The following is a 26,534-nucleotide window of genomic DNA, read 5'->3' on the forward strand; positions in this document are numbered from 1 at the left end:
CTTTGCTGTGAAAAAGCTTTTTATCTTGATGAAGTCCCAATAGTTCATTTTTGCCCTTACTTCCCTTGTCTTTGGCGATGTTCATAGGAAGAAGTTGCTGTGGCTGAGGTCAAAGAGGTTGCTGCCTGGGTTCTCCTCAAGGATTTTGATAGATTCCTGTGTCACATTGAGGTCTTTCATCCAGTTGGAGTCTATTTTTGTGTGTGGTGTAAGGAAATGGTCCAGTTCCATTCTTCTGCATGTGGCTGTCCAATTTTCCCAACACCATTTGTTGCAGAGACTGTCTTTTTTCCATTGGACATTCTTTCCTGCTTTGTCAAAGATTAGTTGACCATAGAGTTGAGGGTCCATTTTTGGGCACTCTATTCTGTTCCATTGATCTGTGTGTCTGTTTTTGTGCCAGTACCACACTGTCTTGATGATGAGAGCTTTGTAATAGAGCTTGAAGTCCAGAATTGTGATGCGACCAGCTTTGCTTTGCTTTTTCAACATTCCTCTGGCTATTCGGGGTCTTTTCTGATTCCATACAAGTTTTAGAATTATTTGTTACATTTCTCTGAAAAAACTTGATGGTATTTTAATAGAGATTGCATTAAATGTGTAGATTGCTCTAGGTAGCATTGACATCTTCACAATATTTGTTCTTCCAATCCATGAGCATGGAACGTTTTTCCATTTCTTTGTGTCTTCCTCAATTTCTGTCATGAGTATTTTGTAGTTTTCTGAGTACAGATTCTTTGCCTCTTTGGTTCGATTTATTCCTAGGTATCTTATGGTTTTGGGTACTATTGTAAATGGGATCGACTCCTTAATTTGTCTCTCTTCTGTCTTGTTGTTGGTGTATAGAAATGCCACTGATTTCTGTGCATTGACTTTATATCCTGCCACTTTACTGAATTCCTGTATGAGTTCTAGCAGTTTTGGGGTGGAGTCTTTTGGGTTTTCCACATAAAGTATCATATCATCTGCAAAAAGAGAGAGTTTGACTTCTTCCTTGCTGATTCAGATGCCTTTCATTTCTTTTTGTTGTCTGATTGCTGAGGCTAGGACTTCTAGTACTATGTTGAACAGCAATGGTGATAGTGGACATCCCTGCCGTGTTCCTGACCTTAGGGGGAAAGCTCTCAGATTTTCCCCATTGAGTATGATATTTGCTGTGGGTTTTTCATAGGTGGCTTTTATGATATTGAGGTATGTATCCTCTATTGCTACACTCTGAAGATTTTTGATCAAGAAAGGATGCTGTACTTTGTCAAATACTTTTTTCTGCATCTATTGAGTATCATATGGTTCTTGTTCTTTCTTTTATTAATGTATTGTATCACATTGGTTGATTTGTGGATGCTGAACCAACCTTGCAGCCCAGGAATAAATCTCACATGGTTGTGTTGAATAATCCTTTTAATGTACTGTTCGATTGTATTGGCTAGTGTTTTGGTGAGAATTTTTGCATCCATGTTCATCAGGGATATTGGTCTGTAGTACTCCTTTTTGATGGGGGTCTTTGCCTGGTTTGGGGATCAAGGTAAGGCTGGCTTTATAATATGAGTTTGGATGTTTTCCTTCCATTTCTATTCTTTGAAATAGCTTCAGAAGAATAGGTATTAATTCTTCTTTAAATGTTTGGTAGAATTCCCCTATAGAGCCATCTGGCCCTGGGCTCTTGTTTGGTGGGAGATTTTTGATGACTGCTTCAATTTCCTTAGTGGTTATGGGTCTGTTCAGGTTTTCTATTTCTTCCTGGTTCAGTTTTGGTAGTTTATTGATCTCTAGGAATGCATCCATTTCTTCCAGATCATCTAATTTGCTGGCATAAGTTGCTCATAATATGTTCTTATAATTGTTTGTATTTCTTTGGTGTTGGTTGTGATCTCTCCTCTTTCATTCATGATTTTATTTATTTGGGTCCCTCTTCTTTTCTTTTTGGTAAGCTGGCCAGGGGTTTATCAATCCTATTCTTTCAAAGAACGAGCTCCTAGTTTCATTGATCACTTCTACTGTTCTTTTGGTTTCTATTTGATTGATTTCTGTTCTGATCATTATTATTTCTCTTCTCCTACTGGGTTTCGGCTTTATTTGCTGTTCTTTCTCCAGCTCCCTTAGGTGTAGGGTTAGGTTGTGTATTTGAGACCTTTCTTGTTTCTTGAGAAAGGCTTGTATTGCTATATATTCCTCTTAGGACTCCCTTTGCTGCATCCCAAAGATTTTGAACAGTTGTGTTTTCATTTTCATTTGTTTCCATGAATTTTAAAATTCCCAATCTTTTGGTACTGGTTGAGACCTAATTTGTGACCCAGGATGTGATCTATTCTGGAGAATGTTCCATGGGCACTAGAGAAGAATGTGTATTCCTTTGCTTTGGGATGGAATGTTCTGAATATATCTGTGAAGTCCATCTGGTCCAGTGTGTCCTTTAAAACCTTTATTTCCCTGTTGATCTTTTGCTTGGATGATCTGTCCATTTCAGTGGGGGGGGGTGTTAATGTCCCCTACTATTATTGTATTATTGTCAATGTGTTTCTTTGATTTTGTTATTAATTGGCTTATATAATTGGCTGCTCCCATGTTAGGGGCCAAGATATTTACAATTGTTAGATCTTCTTGCTGGATAGACCCTTTAAGTAGGATATAGTGTGCTTCCTCATCTCTTATTATAGTCTTTGGGTTAAAATCTAATTTGTCTGATATAAGGATTGCCACCCCAGCTTTCTTTTGATGTCCATTAGTATGGTAAATTGTTTTTCACACCCTCACATTAATCCCGGAGGTGTCTTTGGTTCTAAAATGAGTCTCTTGCAGACAGCATGTTGATGGGTCTTGTTTTTTATCCAATATGATACCCTGTGTCTTTTGACTGGGGCATTTAGCCCATTTATATTCAGGGTAATTATTGAAAGATATGAATTTAGTGCCACTGTATTGTTGGTAAGGTGACTGTTACTGTATATTGTCTCTGTTCCTTTCTGGTCTATGTTACTTTTAGGCTCTCTCTTTGCTTAGAGGACCCCTTTCAATATTTCTTGTATGGCTGGTTTGGTGTTTGCAAATTCTTTTAGTTTTTGTTTGTCCTAGAAGATTTTTATCTCTCCCTCTATTTTCAATGACAGTCTAGATGGATATAGTATTCTTGGCTGCATATTTTTCTCGTTTAGTGCTCTGAATATATCATGCCAGTCCTTTCTGGCCTGCCAGGTCTCTGTGGATAAGTCTGTTGCCAATCTAATGTTTCTACTGTTGTAGGTTACAGACCTCTTATCTTGAGCTGCTTTCAGGACTTTCTCTTTGTCTCTGAGACTTGTGAGTTTTACTATTAGATGTCAGGGTGTTGACCTATTTTTATTGACTTTGAGGGGGGTTCTCTGTGCCTCCTGGATTTTGATGCCTGTTTCCTTCCCCAAATTTAGGAAGTTCTCTGCTATAATTTGCTTCAATATATCTTCTGCCCCTTTCTCTCTTCTTCTTCTGGAATCCCAATTATTTAATGTTGTTTTGCTTTATGGAATCATTTATCTCTTGAATTCTGCCCCCGTGATCCAGTAGTTGTTTATCTCTCTTTTTCTCAGCTTCTTTTCCCCCATCATTTGATCTTCTATATCACTAATTCTCTCTTCTGCCTCATTTGTCCTAGCAGTTAGAGCCTCCATTTTTGATTGCAGCTCATTTAATAGCCTTTTTGATTTTGAATTGGTTAGATTTTCGTTCTTTTATTTCTCCAGAAAGGGATTCTTTTGTATCTTCTATGCTTTTTTCAAGCCCAGCTAGTATCTTTATAATCATCATTCTGAACTCTAGTTCTGACATCTTACTAATGTCCATATTGATTAGGTCCCTGGCAGTCGGGACTGTCTCTTTTTTTTTTTTGAGATGAATTTTTCCATCGTGTCATTTTGTCCAGGGAATAGATGAATGAGAGAACAAAATGCTAAAAAAATGATAAAAGGGTAACAACCTCAGAAAATAGACACTAAACAAGTCTGAAGAGACCAGAAACCGGGGGGAAAAGAAAGGGGAAAACAAAAAAAGAAGGGGAAAAAAATAAAACAATATGATCAGGCTGTTGAATAGAACAGAACCACACACTAGATTTTGGGTCTATTTTGGTCTTTTAGAAGAAACTGCCTCCCAAAATTTTAAAGAAAGAAAAACTTACATATATTAAAAAAATAAGGGTTAATATGATGAAGGGATGGAACATGACTGCAAAGATGAAAAATAAAAAAGATTTTAAAAAAGGAATTGAGAAGAAGTTGGTTGAAAAAAAGAATGAAAAAAAAGTAAAAAAAAAAAAAAGAGAATGCGATCAGGCAGGAGACTAGGACAACATCATACAGCAGATTTAGGGTATATTTTGATCTTTTAGGAGAAACTGTATCCCAAAACTTTAAAGAAAAACTTATATATACAAAAAATAAGGTTAAACATTGAAGAGATAGAATATGACTGTAAAAATAAAACATTAAAAAAGATTTTAAAAAAGGAATTGATAAGATGTTAGTTGAAAAAGGAAAGAAGAAAACTTCAACTAAATAAAAATAGAAAAAGAAAAAAATAAAATTTAAAAAATTAACTTTGAAAGACTAAAGCATCAGGGCAAAAAAGCCATGAATTCTATGTGCTGTACTTGTGCTGGAGTTTTGTAGTTCTCATTGATCGGTAAACTTGGTCTTGACTGGCTGTTCGGCTGATCTTCTGGGGGAGAGGCCTGTGGCAGTGATTCTGAAATGTCTTTGCCCCAGGTGGAATTGCCTTGCCCTTGTCCCGGGCTGGGCTAAGTAATCTGCTCGGGTTTGCTCTCAGTAGCTTTTGTTCCCTGAAAGCTTTCCATAGAGCTTTGGAGGAGGAGAATGAAAATTGCGGCCTCCCAATCTCTGCTCTGGAGGAGCCGAGAGCTCAGGGCCCCACTCCGCAGTGCGCCCTCAGAGAAAAGCAGTCGATCACTCCCATCTCCCTGGGCTCCGGCTGCACTCTGTGCTCACCCAGACTGTGACCAAGCGTTTCTATCTTTGGTGCACGACCCCGTTTGGAGTCTCCAAACCCAGCAGATTCCTGTGGCTCACTCCCACACCGCTCCTCCTTGGGGAGGAAGGGGAGTCTCCCCGGATCTGCTGCTTGTTGGGTCCCTCCTGGAAGAGCAGTGGCCTGACTGTGCCACAGATCACAGTTTACGGCAACCCGAAGCTGAGAACCCACTCCTCGGCTCTGTCTTTGCAGCTGGCTTCCCTGCTCTGATACCTGGGAGCTCTGCCACACTCAGTCTTCCTATGACCCCGAGGGTGCTGAGACCACACTGCCCCAGTGAGGGTTCCACCCCCTGCTTAGGCACTGGAGTGACATCCCTCAGCAGAGCAGACTTCTGATTTTGTGCTCTGCTGCTCTATCACTTACCGGTATTTGGCTGATGGAGGCTCCCTTCCCCCGCAGTCTATCTTCCCTAATATTGCCCCAGATCCACTTCTCATGTCCTACCTTCCAAAAAGTGGTTGCTTTTCTATTTAGAGAGTTGCTGTTATTCTTTTCTTCAATCTCCTATTGAGTTTGTAGGTGTTCTGAATGGTTTGATAACTATCTAGCTGAATTCCTGGGACCAGACGAAAGTTAGGTCTCCTACTCCTCTGCCATATTGCTCCTCCTCAAATCTCAATTGTCTTTATAAAAAACAAAAGAGCTGGGGTGCCTGGGTGGCTCAGTCTGTTGAGCGACCAACTCTTGATTTTGGCTCAGGTCATGATTTTGGGGTCCTGGGATTAAGCCCCATGTTGCACCTCCATGCTCAGTGGGGAGTCTGCTTGAGGATTCCTTCTCTCCCTCTCTCTCTCTGCCTGCTCTCTGCTCTCTCTCAATCTCTCTCTCTCTAAGATAAATAAATCTTAAAAAAAAGAGCTAAGTAAATAATTCAGATGCTAGCAGCCATTAAAATTTTTATTTTATTTTTTTAAATTTAATGGCATGGAGAAAAACTAATAATATACCAATTTTTAAATTGCGGAGAAATCTGGGGCACTTGGGTGGCTCAGTTGGTAAAGTATCTGGCTTTGGCTTAGGTCATAATCTTGGGATCCAGGGATTGAGCCCCACATCGGGCTCCCTACTCAGCGGGGAGTCTGCTTCTCCCTCTGCCTCTCTCCCTGCTCCTGCTCTCTTGGTCTTTTGCTCTCTCTCTATCAAATAAATAGATAAAATCAATTTTGGAGAAATCTATCCGAAAAGAAACTCTCTGGAAGGAAATAAAATAAAATACTAAAAGAGGTGGCTCATTGGTGTTCTGCTTCTTTATAGCTGTAGTTACTTGTCACATTTATTTAGCAATGCATATATTTGTTACTTACATTTTCAGAAATACATTTAAAGTAATTCCTTTCAAATATATTTCTTGTGCTAACATTAATATGTTAGCACTTCATGAGTTAAGCAAAACAGGGAATAATTTTCCTTTTCATAATTGAGAAGAATGGGTAATTTCCCAATTGAAGGAGCTTGAAATAAAACCCAGATCCTCCAAAGCCAGCCTCAATGCTTCTTCAATGATATCATACTAGAAGGTTACAGAAAATAATATGTGAACATCTTATGAGTTTTTCACAATAAAGGAACAATAATTATAATCTGAGCTGTTATTAATAATGTTTAATTTATTTGATCTTCTTTATAAATTCCTAATTCCAACTGAGAGAAAAATAAATGTATAATATCAGACAAATGTTAATAAAAAGGGATATCTAAGTAAGTAAAAGGTGTAAGGAATAAAATTCATCATTACATTTATGTTAGATTTATTATAAGAGCAAATATTAGAAGAAAATCTAAAACTCTTTTGTTTTACTTTAGGAAGATACTGAACATGGTATTCCAAGTAAGAATGAAGAAATTCATGTCAGGAATATTAATAATGACTAAATATAAAAGAGTCTATATGGCAAGACAGAAAGAGTAAAGAAAGTTATACAGACTTGATAAATAACTGATAGCTTTTTTAGTAATCTATTTTAATCAATGAGAGATTAAAGTAGAAACTAATATCTTTATAATTATTTATTGAGGATTACTACAGGGCATAATTAAGAGACTAAAACAATCAAGATTAAAGCCAGATTCTTTACCAATCTGTCAGTTCATGTAGTCTAACTCCTGTGCATCAACACTCTGGCCACTTATACTCTCCTCATTCCCTTGTCCAGCACACATATGGCCAGTGCCAGTGAGCCACTTCAGAGCAGAGATAGCCAGATTCATTTTTGTATGTGCAGAACCTAGCATATGCTCAACAGTGGGTAAGCATGCACATTTGCATATGTCATGCAATTCATTTCAATAGCCAAACCATATCACCTCAAAAATGATACATATTAGAAAAATGCATAATACAACCCCAACCTAATGAAATGATCTGGGGGATTATCTACACTACCAGATAATTTATGTTACTGGTTGCCTAATCCATTAGGTAATGGAGATGAGTATTCATGTAGGGCTAATATGTTTGATGAGTTTCAAACTCAGTCATTTCCCAGGCAGTAGCCTCTAAGTCAAGGTCACAAATTGAAAAGATTATAGCAAGGCAAATAAAGTCAACATGTGAAGTTGATTAGTTGCAATAAACATATTTCCCTCACCATTGACTGGGAAACAGTTACCGAGAAACATTTTTTTAAGCAGGAATGATGATAAATGGACACTGATCCTCAGCCTCAGGAACACACAAAAAAAGGGGTTGGGGGACTGAGCTAAACTTTCAGGGCATTTCTAAATGGTAGCTTCTACTCAACCCCACCTGATGGTGTCAAGTAGGAATTCAAGACCATTGTAGCAAGATCTGACTTTTCAAGGACAGCTAAAAATTCATACACTTACTTAGAACATCTCATTTTTAAAACGTTGGCAATTTTTTAAAATGCAGAACACTATGTATTTTGCATTTTATGTACCAAAAAAACCACATCTGCACAGCATGTCTGACACTTAAGCTCCTGGTTTATGACCTCTGGTTTAACAATTTGATTACTCTATTGTTGCACATATAATTGAGATATGACTGAAAAGTCATATAATATGAGTGCTAAAATGTCAAGGAGACTTTATTGATTAAAGAAAACTAAATGTTCAAGGTTATGTGTGCTATTATTCCATACTCATAACTTCACAAATACCAAGTATTTTACAAACTTCACTTAGTACCAAAATGAAAATATCAAAGCCCAGAAGTTGACAGTAGAATAATATGTATAACCATTATAAACTTTACTTAAAATGTGATATAACTAAGGTTAAGTCACAAGTTCAATTTGGTTCTCTATGTATGCTGATGCGTGATTGTATTTCTAAATGATGACTAACTAGCCAATTATAGTCACTAGAAAGTTCTGTCATAACTGACATTTTAAATGAGGCATTCCGCTAAGAAAGCTAAAATTTCAACCTCATTTTAATCACTTTAGCTATTCAGAATTCTGTTAATCAAGTAGGGGAAAAAAAATTTGTCTTCAACACCTAGAATGATTTATCTGTTTGTACGAATGTGAGAAAAATGATCACATCTTCGAGTAATAGATTACAAGTACAAAGAAAGTTCACATTACAGCTATGCTGATGAAAATTACCTGCAGGCTGTTACAACACAGCCCGAGAATTAATTAACCTTTTGCCATAAAAATCTGGAAACTTCAGCAAAGACTGAGGTTTTTCTGTTTCTCTTGTTCCAGATTCCTCAGCCTTTTATAAAGTGAAATACTGTGCCATTACTGAGGAAAATAGATAAAATATACTTAGATTTTATTGGGTATCCATGTTATAGTAAAAACATAAGTTGTGGTTAAAACACAGCGAGTTGGATGTTTCCTTTTTTATTTTAATTAATGAAAGATGAGAAATAATAGCTGATTTCTATGTAGATCTTTACTTTTGTGAATGAGATCAGTAATTTCTTACTATGAATGTTGGCTAACTCTTAGTTATCTACCTTTTCACTCCGTGAGAAAATAAAGTTAAATAAAGCATGTCTTTTGCCAATGTGTTAAAAAAACAATGACGTTTTAAAAAAACCTGTCTTTTGCCAATGTGTTTAAAAACAATCACACATTCTTTCAAACTTCATTCTCAAATGAATAAACACATTATATTTGCGTGTACTGGTCAAGTATACTGAAAATTTTCACATGGGTTCGGAAGCTGAAAAATCAGCTAGCACTAAATGAAACCATGACCTGGGAAAACAGGATTTCTGATAAACAATGTTGTAATAAAAGTGCCTGTCTTTCCTCAAGTTGTGAAGAGCAAGGATCAGTAAGACTTGGCGAATGTGAAGATTACAGCAAAATTTAAAGACCACTAAGTTATACTTAAATACTGACATAATAACTTCATATCTTTATTAAATTGTTTGGAGCCACATTTTATTTTTCTCTTTGATATAGTAATATCTCCTTAAGAGGGTTAACAATCCCAACATTAACTGCTCAATAACAGAGTGGTTCTCTTCCATGAGCCAGTTTTTAGAGTTAGCTTTAATTCATTCATTAGATAATTAGTCTTGCCAATGGATAAATCATTTCTTCAGTAGGTTAGGAGACATCCTTGTTTAGATAATGGGTCATACATATTATTTTAGGATGTTAGGGCATTTCTCTATTGTTCAAACTAAATCATGATTTGCCAAATTCATCTTTAAAGAGCAAAACTAGTGATCTCCCTCTCCAATATATTGTTAGGAAATCAATTTTTGGTTGCAGGTAAGAGGTACACAATAATATGTTAAAATAAGAAGGTGATCATTTTATGTTAATAAAGGGGGTAATGCTTATCTGGACAACTAAAGATACATATGATATTTCTCATTTTGTATTAAGAGCAAATACATATTTTATGAATCAATACTTCAAATTAAGTAGCTATTTTAACTAATTTGGAACAATAAATCTTTCATAATTGTTAATATATTAAAATTTTCCAAATGGATCTTTCTTTTGTATCTATAAGGAAGATGGCTCTTTGAAGTTGGTAAATTTAGAATATGTTCCAAAACATTTCTGGTTATTTCAATTTTGAGAATATATTATAAAGCATACACATTTAGGTAAGATATATATTTATTGGAAGTGTCAAGGCTGTCAGATAGAAAATTCACAATAAATATATTTTGAATATAAGAATATACAAGGTTTTAAAAGAAATTCAGCACTTCTGCCAATAGTAAAATTTGCCTGGGTTAATTTAAACTAAATTTAATATTGTTACTGATTCTTAGATTTTCATGTAAGCAGTGATAATGCAAATGTGTATATGAATAAAAAGTATATGCCTTTAAAAGACTTAAAAATGAGAGCATAAATTTATAATACCCCTTAATTATTACAGAAATACACATGCTATCCTTTGGAAGATATGAGCTACATACCTGACAGGTAATGTTCTATCGCCTTTCCTCCTATCCATTTCTCTTTGGGGAACAGGATACCAACGGAAATTCAATTTCCAGTTAAAACCCCCATAAGTCATGTCTGACCCAGCCATATATTCAAAGGTATCATCACTAATCACATCAATGATGGGGCATACAACTGTTTTCCTGCAGAAAAATCAAAACCAGTTTACATATAAATAATAATTTAAATACTACACCAGCTTCTTCAGACTCAGTATAGATGTTAAGTTGAAATTTAATCATTTTGTGACTTTAATATGACTTTATTTTCATTTATCCTTTTTCTCTGTGGACTCATTTTCTTTTACTACATCATGCTTACAGTCTCTACTTCTTTCTATCATTTATATTCTAATCAAATATACTAATTGGTCTTCAAGCTGATTTCCAAATGCATTCTAAGTACTAACTCAGCAGGATGAACATGGTCTATTTTTCATAAAACCTCCGCGCACAGCATGATTAGTAGCACTGCTTTGATATTATGCATCATTTTAGCTAGAGCCCACTGAAAAGCAATAGCATGCAGAAGTAGAGAGTGGATGATGGCAAATTAGACCTGGTATTTTGAATCTCAAAGAGGATAGGTTAGTTTTAAGAGTTCTGAAAAAATCTTCCTGGGGAAACGCCTACTAGAAAAACAAACAAGTAAAAATCAACAAACAGAAGCAACAATAAAAATCATGATCATCAGTGTAAGTACACGTTTCCTCTGAAAGATATTAGGGACATGACGATATCTAAGTGTGCTGTCCCAGATCTCAGAATTTACCATAACAACCTACATATTTTAAAATAGGGAAAGATAAGTGACTTAAGTTTCTGGTGTTTTTATCTCATGATCTGTTTCTTCATAAAGAGTGGGTGTTCTTAATGGTGGCTTTTTTAGGGTAAGGAACTTCCACCAGGAGAAGACTGGATATTCTTTTAATCCATGTTGTGCTTTCTCCAGTCTCCCTCTGTTCCTGGCTTATATGTTTTATCATGGGACCAATCTGTCGTCTCTACAGTAAATGTTCAGGTCTACTCAAGTTTGCATCGCTTGTAGCTAATTCCAAAGAGCAGAGCTTATTTTTCATATGTGGTAGTGGGTAAAAATACAAATATGCTTTTGAATCACCCATAAATGTGGAAAGCAAATAAATGTTGTTCATTATTTATTCCAGTTTTGTAACACCAGTATCACAAATGCTCGTTTTCAATTAGGTCTTCTATTCCACACAATTGGCCAAAGCCTCAAGTTCTCAGCAATCAATAGGATTCATCTAGCCTTGAAAAAGGTTCTTGGTAATTCTGGTCCCTACAAAATCAATATCTTTCTCTCTTCATTAAATTTAATGACTTAATTTGTAATGGGGAGGCAAAATTAGATCTAATAACCTTGAAGAGGACTTTATTATCTAGTTATGGCAACTTTAGAATGTATAAGCAGGACAAGACCTCAGAATTCATTATATGCAAATACAATCTAAACATATTGTTAGATTAAAAAATAAATGATCTATGCATGATGATATTGAACATTATATTAAAAATTCACTAAGTTGAATATGAAACACATGTTTGAAAAAGCAGCATAATGTATGAAAAGTTGCCAGGAAATGCATTTAAGATGTTCTAAGTTCATTTTACTTTGCCCACCTTACCCTGCAGTGCATACTGTACAATACACAGAGTGGAAAAATGTTATTAGCTGTGTACTACACTCAGTTGACTAAAAGGTTCCCACTGCTTTCTTCAACTGCTATGGTTTATTTTACTGACAACCTCCATCTATCTTCCTGGCAAGTACCAAATCCTGCCGTTTACATGATGTAGTTGGACTAGCTCACTCTAAGCAGCTTTTGTCTTAGATGCTTAATTAAAAACTTCAATTCTAAGAAGACCTTTCTAGGGTAGGTGAAATAACTATGCAAACAATGCAATGCTTTGTTATTATATCAGAGCATTCAACACAGTTGTCTTCATTAGGTACTTAGGAATTATAATCATTTATCATCAATGTCTATGAATATCTGCAAGAAAAGCTTGTACTTGATAGCATCATTATCAGAAAAAATTTCAGGTAGGTATGAGGGTTCTTAATTTCTATAAAGTACTATTCAATTTTTTCAGATTTCACAATTTGTGTTTACAAATTGGCAACATTGTTTAAATAATTAAAATTCTAATAGTTGTGCTCTGTTTTTTGTTTTTGTTTTTTTTTAACCATGATTTCATTCCAGTGGAATGTGTGAGTGTATGTCTACATTTTTAAGATCCTCTAGGTGGTTTTGAACCAGACTTTGAATAAGGGCAGTGACCTAGTAGAGAGAAGACTGGTCTGGGAATGGGTAGAACTAAGGTGCTATTCCCAACTCTTCAAATAACTGGGACAAGCTACTTAACGTCTTTGTTCCTTTCTATTACTAGTACAGACAAGAAGATCTATATTACCTTCCTCACAGGGTGGTTATGGGGACACAATGAGGTGCTTTGAAATGTATTTTATAAAACGTGACACTGTTTCAAATTGGACTCATTTGTATTACCTACAAAATGAATATTCAATACATTTTTTACTGTTTGAACTGTTTGACTCTTAAATATTAATATTCAGCATGAATAAGCCTGTATTATATGGGGGAGGGGTGTTTTTTTAAAAGCTAGAAAATAAACCTTCTAAAAATAACAATTTATAAAGAAGTTTTGACTGGTACCTGGAACTGTCCTAGCAGGTTCAGTCAAAACCCAGGCAGACATAACACATGAATTCTTACCTGTCTTCTTTTATTCTCGCCAGCAAAGGCTCCAGCCATCCTAAGGTGCATTCACAGTGTGCATCGAGAAAAGTTATGACCTGCCCTTTTGAAGCAGCTGCTCCTCGAAGGCGGGCACGTATTAACCCAGAGCGCTCTTCCATCCTAATAATTTTTACTGGCACCTCTAAATTTTTCACATAATTCTCTAATGTCAACTTGAGAAAATCTGTAATGCGCAATAAGAATTTATAAAGTTTTAAAACTATTTTAAGACACAGCGGAGAGACTACTGCCCAGATGGAATTCAACACACAGAAGTGGTAGCCAACTCCTATCAACATTTCTTTGCATTAGGTGAAATAATTATATAGAGATTTTATCAGTAAATTAATGTATATTTCATGATAACTCTATCATTTGACTGGATACAATAGGAAGTTAATATACCAGACTTGAATTTAGAAATTGGGCCACAATAGTAAATGGAGACTTCTTAATTATAAGTTATTTTGCTTTTACCTGCACACGCACACACACACACAAGACAGATGTCCACAAAGTCATATTCATGCTCAATCGCGTGATCATTTAAGTTGAGAAAAAAAAACACTTTTGAAAATAATTTTAGCTGATTTCTTAGGTTAATACCGATCAAATGGGATCATAAGAGATACAGAAAGAATCAGTTTCGTATTCCTGGAATTGGCACTGACTGGCTATATTGATGAAAGTTGATGGGTGATTTCAGGGCTAGTAGAATTATAAGGAAAATACAGATCATTGCCTGGCTATCTTCCCAACCATAATAAAGCTTTCTGATTAAAAAATATATATGGGGGAAATATTTATACCTCTTTCGCTGGCATCATCTACCAAGATGACCTCGGAGAGCAGATAGCGTGGGGAACGGTTTATAACACTGTAAACAGTTCTAAGGAGAGTGCTCCACGCTTCATTGTGAAACACAATGACTACGCTTGTGTTTGGAAGTTCATCAGGGTAGACCTTTGTCTTGCATCTGCAAAAGAAAGAAGAGCGACATGCTTATAAATTCATTCTTCATTCTGATCACTCTAATAAAAAATACCCATGATAACATAACTTTAGACTCAGCTGCCCCTTACTAAGGAAACATTTTATGATTATCGAAGATAATTTTCCTTTTTATAAATGTTGTGAGTAATTACTTGGCATTTTGAAAATTAAATATGCATAATTGCTAATATTTTATTTTAATTACTGTAGGGAACAAAGCAGCATGATTTCCACAAATCTAAGAAAGCTAAAATAACATTCTGAGACTATCAATAGAAGACCAGAATGCAACAGGGACATATGAATTCATTTAGTGGATATAATTTTATTCCTTGTTTAGAAAAAAAAATTATCGTATAACTCAAAAAATCATAAGAACATGAAAAGACAGCATTTTGAAGCATGTAAAACTGAGATTATTTTTGTTTCTAAAATCTAGTCATGTGTGTTTTCCATTCTGTTTGAGAATGCTATAAACCATGTCTACTTTGAAGGAAAGGTTTAGGGTCTGGGATTTACTTTGCAGATTCTCAGTACGATATAATCAAAACTGGAGATCAGGAAAGGGAATAGGCTACCAGCACTCCCCAAACTTTGATGTGCACAGGAATCACCTAGGGCTTTGTTAAAATGCAGATTCTGATTCAGTCAGTCTCGGGTACAGCCTGAAATTCTGCATTTTTAAAAATAGTTTCCAGGTGATATAGATGCTACCAATCACACAGAGCGCACCATAATTCTTTTTTTTAAGACTTTATTTATTTTAGAGAGAGAGAGAGAGCACAGCAGGGGGTAAGGGCAGAGGGAGAGGGAGAAGCCGACTCCCCACTGAGCAGGGAGCCTGATGTGGGACTCAATCCCAGGAACCTGGGATCATGACCTGAGCCAAAGGCAGACGCTTAACCAACTGAGCCACCCAGGTGCCCCCAGAGCACACCATAATTCTCATCACTTTTAGAACTTGCTGTTTTGAGAAAAAACTTTTAATTTTGCTTATAAATCCAAAGAAGCCCAGATTTTACTTTTCGAGAAATCAGTGTAAAAAGGTACATTTGGATAAATAATATGTGTAGTGCTCTAGGGGATCAACCCAAGTTTAACATGAAGATGGTCCTCACCCCCATCAACTTGTCAACATTCAAATGTTTAACTCATGTAATTATAAAATTTTAGAAAAAAAAAGTGTGACTGGGTATCTGGAATAGGAATAGAAGTTTATTCACCTTAGGTTATAGTTTCATGGAAAATATTCTAAAGAGCTAGAGAATTAAAATCATCCCATAAAATAAAATGAACTAGATACTTCCTGCCACTCATGAATGATCTCATACATGACACAAAATAAGCATTATTAAAATTAGTCTTCTTCACAGGTGAGTGAAAAAAATTAAATAAAAATGTGGGACATAAGGGCATATAATTAGACAAATACTGATTGTATGCCTATTGAGATGTTAATCATCTTTTAAAACAGTCTAAAATGTCATCTAGTCTTCTAGATGTAGCCAGCGAAGTCTTCTGTACTGTAGCCAGATAAGAAGGGACTATACCTGAAATAGGACATTTTTTTTTGCATATATTTATTTGAAAAGCATTCATTAATCATCCGTCCTATAGAATATATTTGTATATACAGGAAAATCAAAATGTAGTGGGAAAAAGTACTTTGATTCATAGTCATCTTTTCCCGTTCTGGTGGTGAGATTCAAATGTTTTCCATATACCTCAGCAGCCTGGGGATCCTGGCAGCTTATCAGTAAATGAACTCAGAAAGCCATCTTGGTAAATCAGAAAATGTTCTCACCATGATTTTCCTCAAACCTCCATTCTTCTGCTTCAACAAAATAGCATGCTGAGCAAAAAGTATGGTAAAAACCATCATGATCATCATCGATAAAGAAATAAAACTGGAAAATCAGGCTGAAAGCAGTCCAACAGTCAACAGTGACTGGTTTGAGCCAAGGATAGCAGTCTATAAAGGCTCCCCAGTACCACCGGAAAAAAGTGATTTCTTCTAAGTTAAATTTTTTGTATGTTATATATGCATGTACATTATATGTTTTGTATTCTAAATGCCAACAAAGAAAAAATGAATGAGATAGTTAGATAAACCTTTTAAAATACCAAACTAAAAGCAGATACTCAAATCCAGCTTCTTAAACTATTTCTATCTTGCTTTGTTTCTGTGGTTAAAAAAAAAATCTACTCACAAATGTTAATTTTATATTCAATGTATGTGACAAAGTTATAATGAACTAATTTACTATTAATGCAACTATTATGTTTAGAGAAAATTTCCATTATGTCATTATTTAATGTAGCATACAAATAAAATGTGGCTAATCTTTTTATTAATTCTTTCTCTTCTTCCTATGTAAACAATTATTTAGCAAAGAAAACTTTGTGTGATAATAAAATAATTTCTAGAATAATTCTTAAGCTATGTAAATTAATTATTTTCAATGTCAGTTTGTCCTATTATCTCAAGTTCATAGAGGCTTATGAACAGGAGTTATTTCTATGGTTTCTAATGGGGTTGTGATACACTGTACTTTTACCATTTTCTGTATTTCATCACATCTGTTGTTTCACCTATAGTAAGATATACCGTCATTTTATGTATTGCTAGGAAAGAAAAAAAATGTTGTCAAATAAACCATAGCATATGCTTTCTTATCACTAGAATCTATTTAATACCTAGATAGAGCTTACAGAACAAGCCTTTAAATTTACTTGGACATAGATGTCTATCAATATTGTCATGCTTGCTTACGAATCAGTCACATCAGCTTTTTGTTGCTTTAAAGTTTCTTTCATCTTTTCTAAGGGGCTTTCTCCAGCTTTAGGTTGCATTGCTTAACATATGAGAGAAAGCACATATCTCAGTAACAAAATATAAAACAGCTTCATCTTCTTGTGGGTATCTTCCTTGGTACTATAAAGTTATGCTTTTCAAATTTTAAGATGCAAATAAATTATATGGGCATCTTGATAAAATGCAGATTCTGATTCAGTAGATTTGGGGTGGGCCCAGGATACTACATTTTTTTTTTTCAAAGGGGGCAGAAGGAGAGAGAGAATCTTAAGCAGCCTCGACATGGGGCTCGACCTCACAATCCTGAATCATGACCTGAGCTGAAATCAAGAGTCAGATGCTTAAACAACTGAGCCACACAGGCAAGGTGCCCCAAGATTCTGCATTTCTAATGAGATCTCTGGTGATAATTGTCGCTTGGTTGACATGATAAGAAAAAAGGCTATATAAATCAGTCAGCTGTTGATTTAATAAGAAAATATAGAGTTGTGGTCATTGCTCCAACAATAAATATTTGCTTCGTCTTATGAAATTTAACACTTGTCACTGTTTCCTTGCCTTTCTTTTCACACAATAAATTTTTGTTACAATACTGAACCAGACTGAAACTTTTCTGAAGGAATGTTGAATGACAAACTCTGCACCTGTAATATAAATGTTGTGATTAATAACTTAGATGAAGCATGACTATGTGAACAGTCATGACCACATTCATACAAACTTAAGAAATCTTTCTTATATAACAACTGACAGCTGGTTGACAATGATTGTAACAAACCATTGACCCTCATCCTGATTTCAGACACAGAAAACTAAAAGGGGTGCAGCTTACAACAGGTGAATAGAATAATTTTTTGTTTAGCCAAGAAAAAGTATGGATAGGGTTACTTAGTTTTAGTTGCCTTTTTTTTAAGACCTTTAGGTATCTAAGCTGTCAGAGTTTCAACTCACTGCTTTTTCAAGAAATAATTAAAAACAAAACAAAAACAGGGAACCTATATGATGGAGGGGAGGGGTAAGTACTTAAATGGATTGGGACCTCTCTAGTAACCTCGTCTCCTGACACATGGCAAACAACTTCTCTGTGATACTGCAAGAATTACTTCACCACTGTCCACCTTTTAGCTTTTACATCTTTTACATAATAAGGTTAAAGTAGGTAATCTGAAATGTATAGTGGACACTGCTTGGGTTACACTGCAGAATAAAGCTCAGAATCTCCAAATGGTGGACTTGGAAACAGCTTTCAAAGTTAATTCAAATCTTCATTTTACAGAATGCAAGTCTCAAGTCACAGAACTCATTCAGTATTCTGCATAATAAGGTAATAAATAATAATGATATATTTTATTCTTTAATAATACTAATAACGGTAATGATTTATGCCCCATATTATATGCTACATCAAATGTTTTAATGATATTACTGGTGTCTGGAAAATTAGAAAAAAACATTTGAACTTAAAAAATATGCCTTAATCTTACACTCAAACATATATCTTTAAAACAAATAGAGAAATAGCTATTCCCCTAGAATCATGTGATTAAAACGAAGCACAGACAACAGCTTTCATTGAAATTATGTACATATAGACCAAATATTCTTTTAGCAATCTGTCCTGTGAAGATATTAGTTTTCTTTTATGTAATAATCTAAATGGGATTGGCAAAAGTTGACATTCTTGTGGGAACACAATGTATATGTAATTAACTTTGAGAGTAAAGGTGGCAGACTGCAATAGCAATTTTCATCAATTTGAAAGGAATATTTGATGCCCACTACTCAAATTAAGTTCCTGAAATTTGGTATTCTAGTGAAATCATAAGCTTTATTACAGCAGCATTTCATATTTACACTATATTATGACATGCTAAATCTGTAATACTTGAAAGGAAGTGAAAGTTTATTTCTTTTTAATTCTGTAATAATATATCTGTGGCTTTTAAACTTGGCTGCACATTGGAATAATCCCATGAGCTGGAAAAAAATACTGATGTGTGGGTTTCAACCACAGAGATTCTGATTTAGGTGTCTAGGGTGTGGCCAGGCGCAATGGGATTTCAAAAAATCTCCCGTGGGAATTTGAATGTGCAGCCAAAGTTGAAAAAGTTTGACTAAAGTTATTTAACAAAAAACACTGATTTTAAATATGTGTGTGTGTGTATATACACATATCAATGTAGATATGTATATTTGTATATATATATATAAAACCTCTTTGCTTACATTGACATTTTAAAATAAGATGCTTAAGGTTAATACATCTCTTTTTTGCAGTTATATCAGATGAAGTTAATAAAGCACTTTTCCCTGTAATCATAAGCACTGGAGTCAGAAAGTCTTCTCCACTTCATTCACAATCTTTTCTGTCATCTGAATGTACACTAATGTTGGTCCAGTCTTCTGTGTATCAGCTGTTGATTTATAAATATATGAGAAATAAGTTAGCTGCTCTTATTTAGAGAGAATATGGGGGTAGAATCACATTTCCAATGTCTGGAACATGGAAATACAGTGAGAGCATACCTATTTACCATCTTTTCCCTTGGCTATGCACACATTATAGGAACATAGACTGTTACAATTTGATTTTATCCTTTTCAAAACCATATTGATGTTTTCAGATAAGTTACTGAACACAATATGCCACATCAAAGAAAGAAAAATTGACTATAAGATGAGAATGTGAAATCACAAAGGATCCATAATTACACAGTGGTTTAGTTAGACACAATCCATTTAGGACTACAAAGGCTGTCAACACTGTAGTTTGCATGACTTGTTGAATTGCTGCTCAGTGAGTCAGTGGTTACCATTTACTGCCTCAATCAAGAAGATTAATAATAGTAATTAAAAATAAAGACTTACCGTACAAGTCTTCTATATACTTCTTATTTTTAACAGCTATGGGAATTGCCTTGAACCTTGCAGAATTATGTGTGGTTTCTTTGTTTCCCAATCATTAAAATTCATATTCACAGAGGGAAATTTCATCTTTTGCCAATGCATCCATGCAAAGAAAACTTGGGCAACAGCAAAGTGATTCTCTCACAATAACCGAACGGCTTGGGGCCTCAAGTAAAATGAAGCACTTAATTTTGCATGGGTTACTATATGTTGATTTATATTAACATTGTGTTCAACCTTCCAAGAGTAAGTTACTATAAGTCATAATTATTGACTAATGTTTTTAAAATTCCTATGTCCCAAGCACCTTTATTTTAAAATCCAGTTGAACCTTGTACTCATTCTTGGCCTATATGCTATCAGATCCACTCCTGGCACCTTCTGCTCTCTTTTAAAGTGTTGGGATGGGTGGAATGGGAGGGTTACTGGGCAAGAAGCATTTCCAAAAATCCCTTGCTCCTTGGCTTCTGTTTGAAACACAACATAAGGATCTCCGGTGGGAGAGTGCCATGCTGTAAGAAACAGGAACAGAAAGCCAGGGAATTTCTTTCTACATGCCCCACTAATCTCAGAGAAGACCACTCAGACCCCTTCCTCAGCCTTGTACCTGATGTATGCCTCAATCTTTTTGACTTATTATGCTTTTTCACAATATATAGTTATCTAATTCAATAGACTAGGGGATTTTTTCAAAAGAAGAAGCAAGGTTAATATTATTTATCTCTGCCTTTCCAGAATTTAGTATTCTGCATGTCACAAAATACATTTAATAAGGGGTTGGTGCATGAAAACCTCACAGTGAGGCAGGCTATTGTATGAATTATCAGATCGACTTCTTGATCATAGCTCTGCATTGTTATAGTCTGAACTAGAGGTGCAGAAAACAGTTTTTCTACTTTTTTTTTCTTCTTTTGTATCTTCAGTTGGTTTTCTTTTTCCAGCTTCCAGAGCCACGGCAAATAAATGAGCTAAGGGTGTAGGGAAGGGAAAGAATATAAGAAAATTGGGCTGCAAGTCACTGTATTATAACACAGTCCCTGTAACATAGGTGGCATCATTCCTATTTGGCGTATTAGAGCAAGCTCTGTCCCTGGAAACCTATGTTTGCTCCCCCCTTCTGCCATATAGGATCTGTGAGCAAACTCCTTAAATTTTGGTTTTGTCATCAACTAAACAGAACCAAGACTGCTGCCATTTCTATATTGCAGTACTTTTACAGGAAACAAATGAAATTATAAAGGGATTAGGTGAATGTAATTTGTTATTATGCTATTTTTATGTTATGAAGCACTGTACAGAATATTACAAGATAAAGACTCTATAATTATTTGGGTCAGCTTTGCTGCTGATAAGACTCTGACCATTGCCTTGTTCTAATAACTTGCCTTTTGTCCTTAGTTCTTGCGGCCAAGCTGCTACTTTATTCCTTACTTCTGGTGCAGTTTCAATAATAGATCTGGTGTCTAGACTGTTGTGCCTCGAGAACTGCTTTACTCGTTTGTCTAGCGTAGTGGCGTGCAATACAGGTCCTGCCTCTTTCTCTTTTAGTCCTTCTAAATCATTTATTGCCCTAATCTTAAATTTTTCTGGCTGCCTGTGGCTGCCTGCTAGTAAATCTTCCTGCTTACTTACCTTAATCTCTGCTTATTATTTTCTGCTGGAAATCTCAGAGCGCCATGTTCTGCCTGCCTGCTGAGATCTCTGCTTCTTGCCTGCTCTTGAATGTCCATGAGCTCACTATCTAGTAACTTGTGCTCCCTCCTACTAACCCACTACTTGCTTTACCCTATGGGTTAGTCCGGTTATCAAATATTGCATTCCTCAGCCAGGGTGAGGCCATCTCCTCGGGCAGTCAAGTCCTGATTTAAGTAACATCAGAATAAGATAACCAGCACTAAGTGATGAACATTTCTTAAACTCTTAATTATGCAGCAGACATTGTACTATATGCTGTATTCTCATTTGACCCTGAGAACTGAAACCTCCTGCAACCAAATAGGTTAACTATCAGAACCATGACAAGGCTATAAACTCATATATAGCTTTGCTGCATGCTTCAAGAACTTCCAGAAAATAAATTGATTCAAACAATAAATTCCTCAGACAATCCCCTTCTATGGAGAATGGGTTGCTCAGCTGTCTTCTCAGGATGATACATAACTTAACTAGACAAATTGTTTGCTTATCAATTGACTTCAAGACTCGTCATTATGTCCACCAATCCTAAACTATTACATCATGTACTTGACCAGTGTCAGAAAGATCCTGCATTGAAAGACCAGTCTTAAGCCACTTAAGTCCAGAACCCTAATCTCTATAAATATCCACCTTGGCCTCCTCCATGCAAGACTGCTAGGACTCTGTCAATGTGGTGGAAATTCTGGGGGCCTTTTATGGAGTCAGCAATTGATAATCCTTATAATATTCCTTATGAACTAGTTATATTGTTACTCCCATTTGATGATGATAAGTCAAGAACCTAGTGTTCAGATCAGTTAAGTACAATGTCTCCCCTTACCTGTGGAAGATACCTTCCATGACCCTTCCAGTGGTTGCCTGAAGCCATGATAATACTGCACCTTATGTATACTATGTTTTTCCTACACATGTATACCCATTATAAAGTTTAATTTATAAATTAGGCACAATAAGAAATTAACAAAAACTAATAATAAAATTGAACAGTTGTAGCAATATACTGTAATAAAAGTTATGTCAATGTGGTCTCTTTCTCTCAAAATATCTTATTGTACTATATTTAACCTTGTGATGATGTGAGATGATAAAATGCCGACATGATGAGATGAAGTGAGGGGAATGACACAGGTACCACGACCTAGTTTAGGCGACTATTGACCTTCTAATGATAGTCAGAGGGAGGATTATTTGCTTTGGTAATTTAAAGTCAACCTCAGGTGCACAAAGCTAAACTACAAACTACTGCAACTTGCTTCTAAGTGTTGGAACTGGGTTTCACCAAACCCTGGGACTTTGAGGATTCTGTCTTTTATGATAGGATAAGGTCTTTTCCCCCATAGGGAAGAAACTGCTTTTGTTAGGGAGAATTCTGAGGCAAAGCACCTGGGGAAGCAGGTAGGAGCCTGAAGGTATGTATTCCCAGGAAACAAAGGAAATCATTAACTATCTAAACCAACTAGATGGAGAAGCCTTTGCTTCCCTCCAGGAGATTGGAGCTTGAGGTAGAAAACACTAAAGCAAGGAGTAAAAAGGAATTAGGGAGAGGAGATAGCAAGAAAAATGATGAGAAGCTAAAGAGTCCCAGTGGATTTTCCTCAGTGATGTGATACCTGGAGGACACTTTATTTATTTATATTTTTTTAAAAGATTTATTTTTTTTATTTTAGAGAGAGAGAGAGGGAGAAGGGCAAACGGGGGTGGGGGGTGAGGGAGAGAGAGAGAGAGAGAATCTCAAGTGGACTCCCCGCTGAGGGGTCTTGATCCCAGGACCCCTTGCTGAAACCGAGAGTAGGACGCTCAACCTCCTGAGCCACCCAGGCACCCCTGGAATACATTTTAAAGATGAATTATTTCTAAAGTTCATATCTGACTACAGTGTTGTAATGCAATCCAGCCTCCTCTCCTATTGTCCATTACATTCACCAGTCTCATAAATGCACTGAATTAGAGGTTCTGTGAGTATATCTCTATTTGGAGAAAGAAGCCCTGTTTGGTTTGTGCTGTAAGGAATAGAGAGGAGGCAGTCACAAAAACAATCACAAAATGGTAAGTCCACCAAGGAACTGAATAAATATTGGAAGGGCTCTGGACTTACACAGATTATTCTTCTGGGGTTTAAGCTGACCTGATCTTGACTTTAACAGATTAAGTACACTCAGTTGACGTCTGGCTTATATTAAGAACAAAACCAAAAAACTTTATAGATCTAATTTCTACCAAATAAATGTCAGTCATACACTCCTGTTGGAGTTACTTCCATAATGCTAATAGTCTTTTTTTTTTTTTTAGGACATAAATGTGATTCTATCCTTTCTATTATGAAGAATTCTCCTGAATTTTGGTGATAAACTATAATTTAACTCTGTAGCTAAAAGTAAAGAGAATATATTTGAGTAAGTGCTGTGTGTAGCCTTTGTGGTTTGGGAACATGAATTTATGAGGTTGTTCCCTCTCAATATAACTCTTTCATGCTATTGAAAGTATTTTAACAATGAAAACAATTCAGTGTTACTGAATATGATAAATAAAATAAAGTGACTTGACAACAAAATTACTTACTATTGCCATTCATAGGTTTAAGTTCTTATATTTGTTAATGAAAATAACACTAATGTTTATATCAGTGGGCTTGGATCTGACTGAACCAAGCTTTGCTTGGGCCATCATTTATGTCAGGTCAACTGAACACACTGAACTCACATTTTTCACTTCTCTAAGATAATGAAACCACCATCCACCAGGTTCAAAGCCAAAAACTTTGATGTTGACACGACAGTGATGGTGACATCACGAGTCACCAAATCCTGATGATTCCTCCTTCAGTATCTTTATTATGCTTCCCTGCTATTGTGCCCTTTCCATAGACCATCACCTCTCCTTTCAGTTAATGCATGGGGTCAATATGGGGCATTTATGGAACATTCTTGATCCCCAAAGTAGATCCTTCTCAATTCAGACCAAAATGCAGAGCCAAAAAGTTACTCTTTTCTTCAAATGTTTTTGGTAGCTCTTCATTGCCTAATGCTAAAATCTAAAGGCTCTCTGGATCTGGCTCAGCCCACTTATGTTACTTTCTCCTCTCACTATGGCATTTAACTCTTAGCAATATTGAACATCTCAAAGTTCCTTCAGGAAACAAATCTTTCTCGTTTCTATCTCACTCTATCTCTAGAATTCCTTGCATTCGGAACACTTTCTTCACTGAAGAAATCACACATGTTGTTCAAGGTATGGCTCAAGTCATGCTTCATGTTTTCTCCAGATATTCAATTGTTCACTGTCCTAAAATACCAGCATATTTTATATATTTATTCTCCATTTCTTCTCATATACATAAGTTATTAGATAATTCAACACATTGAGGAAATGGAGTCATTCTGAACGTGTGGAAAATTCCCTCTCATGCTGTAGCTACTGTGTTCAAGTAAAGACCTGTAAGGGTCCCTGAAAGGATCCCTTTCATCTTAGTATTCTTCTAATGAGACTTTCTAGCTATTCGAATTATTTGAATATAAAAAAGTATTTACTCATCAAATACTTGAGAATTTATATATACTAAACAATAATTTGGTTGTAAATCATGCATTCTTGAGGAAGGATGGAATTATAGAGAATGAAAGAAATTTTCCGTTGATTAAGCAAAGCTCTATATCCAGAGTGAATTGTGACAGATGATGTTTCATCTGTGTCAAGAACAGCCAGGTCAGTTGGCAAGGGATGAAAGCATCGCCATGGGGTGCCTAGCAACAAGCAAAATGAAGATATACCAACAGAGAAACTGGTGATATTCATAGGACTTAGTATCAGATAACAGGGACCAAATCTAGAGATGAAATCAGATATAGAACACTGCAGTCCCTGAAAGTTCAGAGAAAGTAAAGAATTCACTCATGAAGAAACTGGGGTTCTGCTTTTGTTGGATTAAGGATATTGATACACAAGTACAAAAAACACAGTTCATGGAGCAGGGTATAACATGGGAACTAGATTTTAGGATCAAAATGGTAACTGAAAGAGATACACAGGATCAGGAAAGATGTAAAATGGACATATTGAACCAGAATCAGGGCCACAACCAGCCTATCTTAACCATTGTGTAATTAGGAAAATATGCTCCTTCTGGACAGTGAAGTCCTGCTGCCAAAGACTTAAAAGCAAATTAGGCCTCTGTGCCCAGAAAAAGGCACTCCTTCTTCCAGCCCCTTGCCAAGGTACACAGCATCATAAACAGAGGGTATTATCCACTCCCTCTTTTAGCTGGATGCCTTTGTACAGCGCACACACTGGACAATTCTATAAGGATGCCCTAAGCCTCAAAATCCTTTAATTATCCTGACTATGAAGACAATTAGTTCTGTTTCCAGAGGCACAGTTGCATCTTTACACCAAGAATTCTGGATAGAATGAATAATGGGGAAAAATTAGGGAGGTAAGTGTATTTTATTTAAATGGGGTCAATGTGAAGCATCTATATGTATGGAGTCAAGTATGTGGGCTTTGTGATAATTTTTTTGCTTTGGCTCACATGATGTTTTCATTTATTTCTAGGTTTGTTTACTATAAAGGACTATATATCTAAATATTCATCTACACCTGTGTCTATAAACATATATGTATACAAATCAACACAGTAAAATTCAAAGAAATTGACTATCATGGATTTCTAACACTAAAGAATGCTGCAGGGAACTATACTTTGTTCCCTAGCATAGAATTTAAATACCCTATGTTATATATAGTCACAAAACTATTTAAATCCATGAAAAGAACAAAATTAAGATCAAAGTCTCATGTGTGAAATAAATGAAGAAATTAAAGCATAGAAACCAAATTCCATTACCTACTAAAATGAAATTATAAAAATACCAAATAATAATTGCAAGGTTTAATTTCTGCTAAATTAAGTATCAATTAGAAGACTGTA

The 26,534-nt window shown here is 35.6% G+C and overlaps 1 protein-coding gene across 2 annotated transcripts in view; it reads right to left on the minus strand.

Moving 5' to 3' along the window:
* The window catches only part of GALNT13 (polypeptide N-acetylgalactosaminyltransferase 13), a 458,838-nt gene that overhangs the window by 198,056 nt on the left and 234,248 nt on the right, over window positions 1-26,534 (minus strand). For both annotated transcript variants that reach the window (XM_088022151.1, XM_088022150.1), the window contains exons 3-5: window positions 14,007-14,173; window positions 13,174-13,381; window positions 10,388-10,558 (exon numbers count right to left, since the gene is read on the minus strand). In XM_088022151.1, coding sequence (XP_087878277.1) covers window positions 10,388-10,558; window positions 13,174-13,381; window positions 14,007-14,173 — 546 coding nt within the window. The remainder of the gene's footprint in view (window positions 1-10,387; window positions 10,559-13,173; window positions 13,382-14,006; window positions 14,174-26,534) is intronic.

Source organism: Eumetopias jubatus, unplaced genomic scaffold (genome assembly GCF_037043125.1).
Source record: "Eumetopias jubatus isolate StellerSeaLion01/CBP00866 unplaced genomic scaffold, mEumJub1_p1.0 scaffold_3, whole genome shotgun sequence".
Classification (NCBI taxonomy): Eukaryota; Metazoa; Chordata; class Mammalia; order Carnivora; family Otariidae; genus Eumetopias; species Eumetopias jubatus.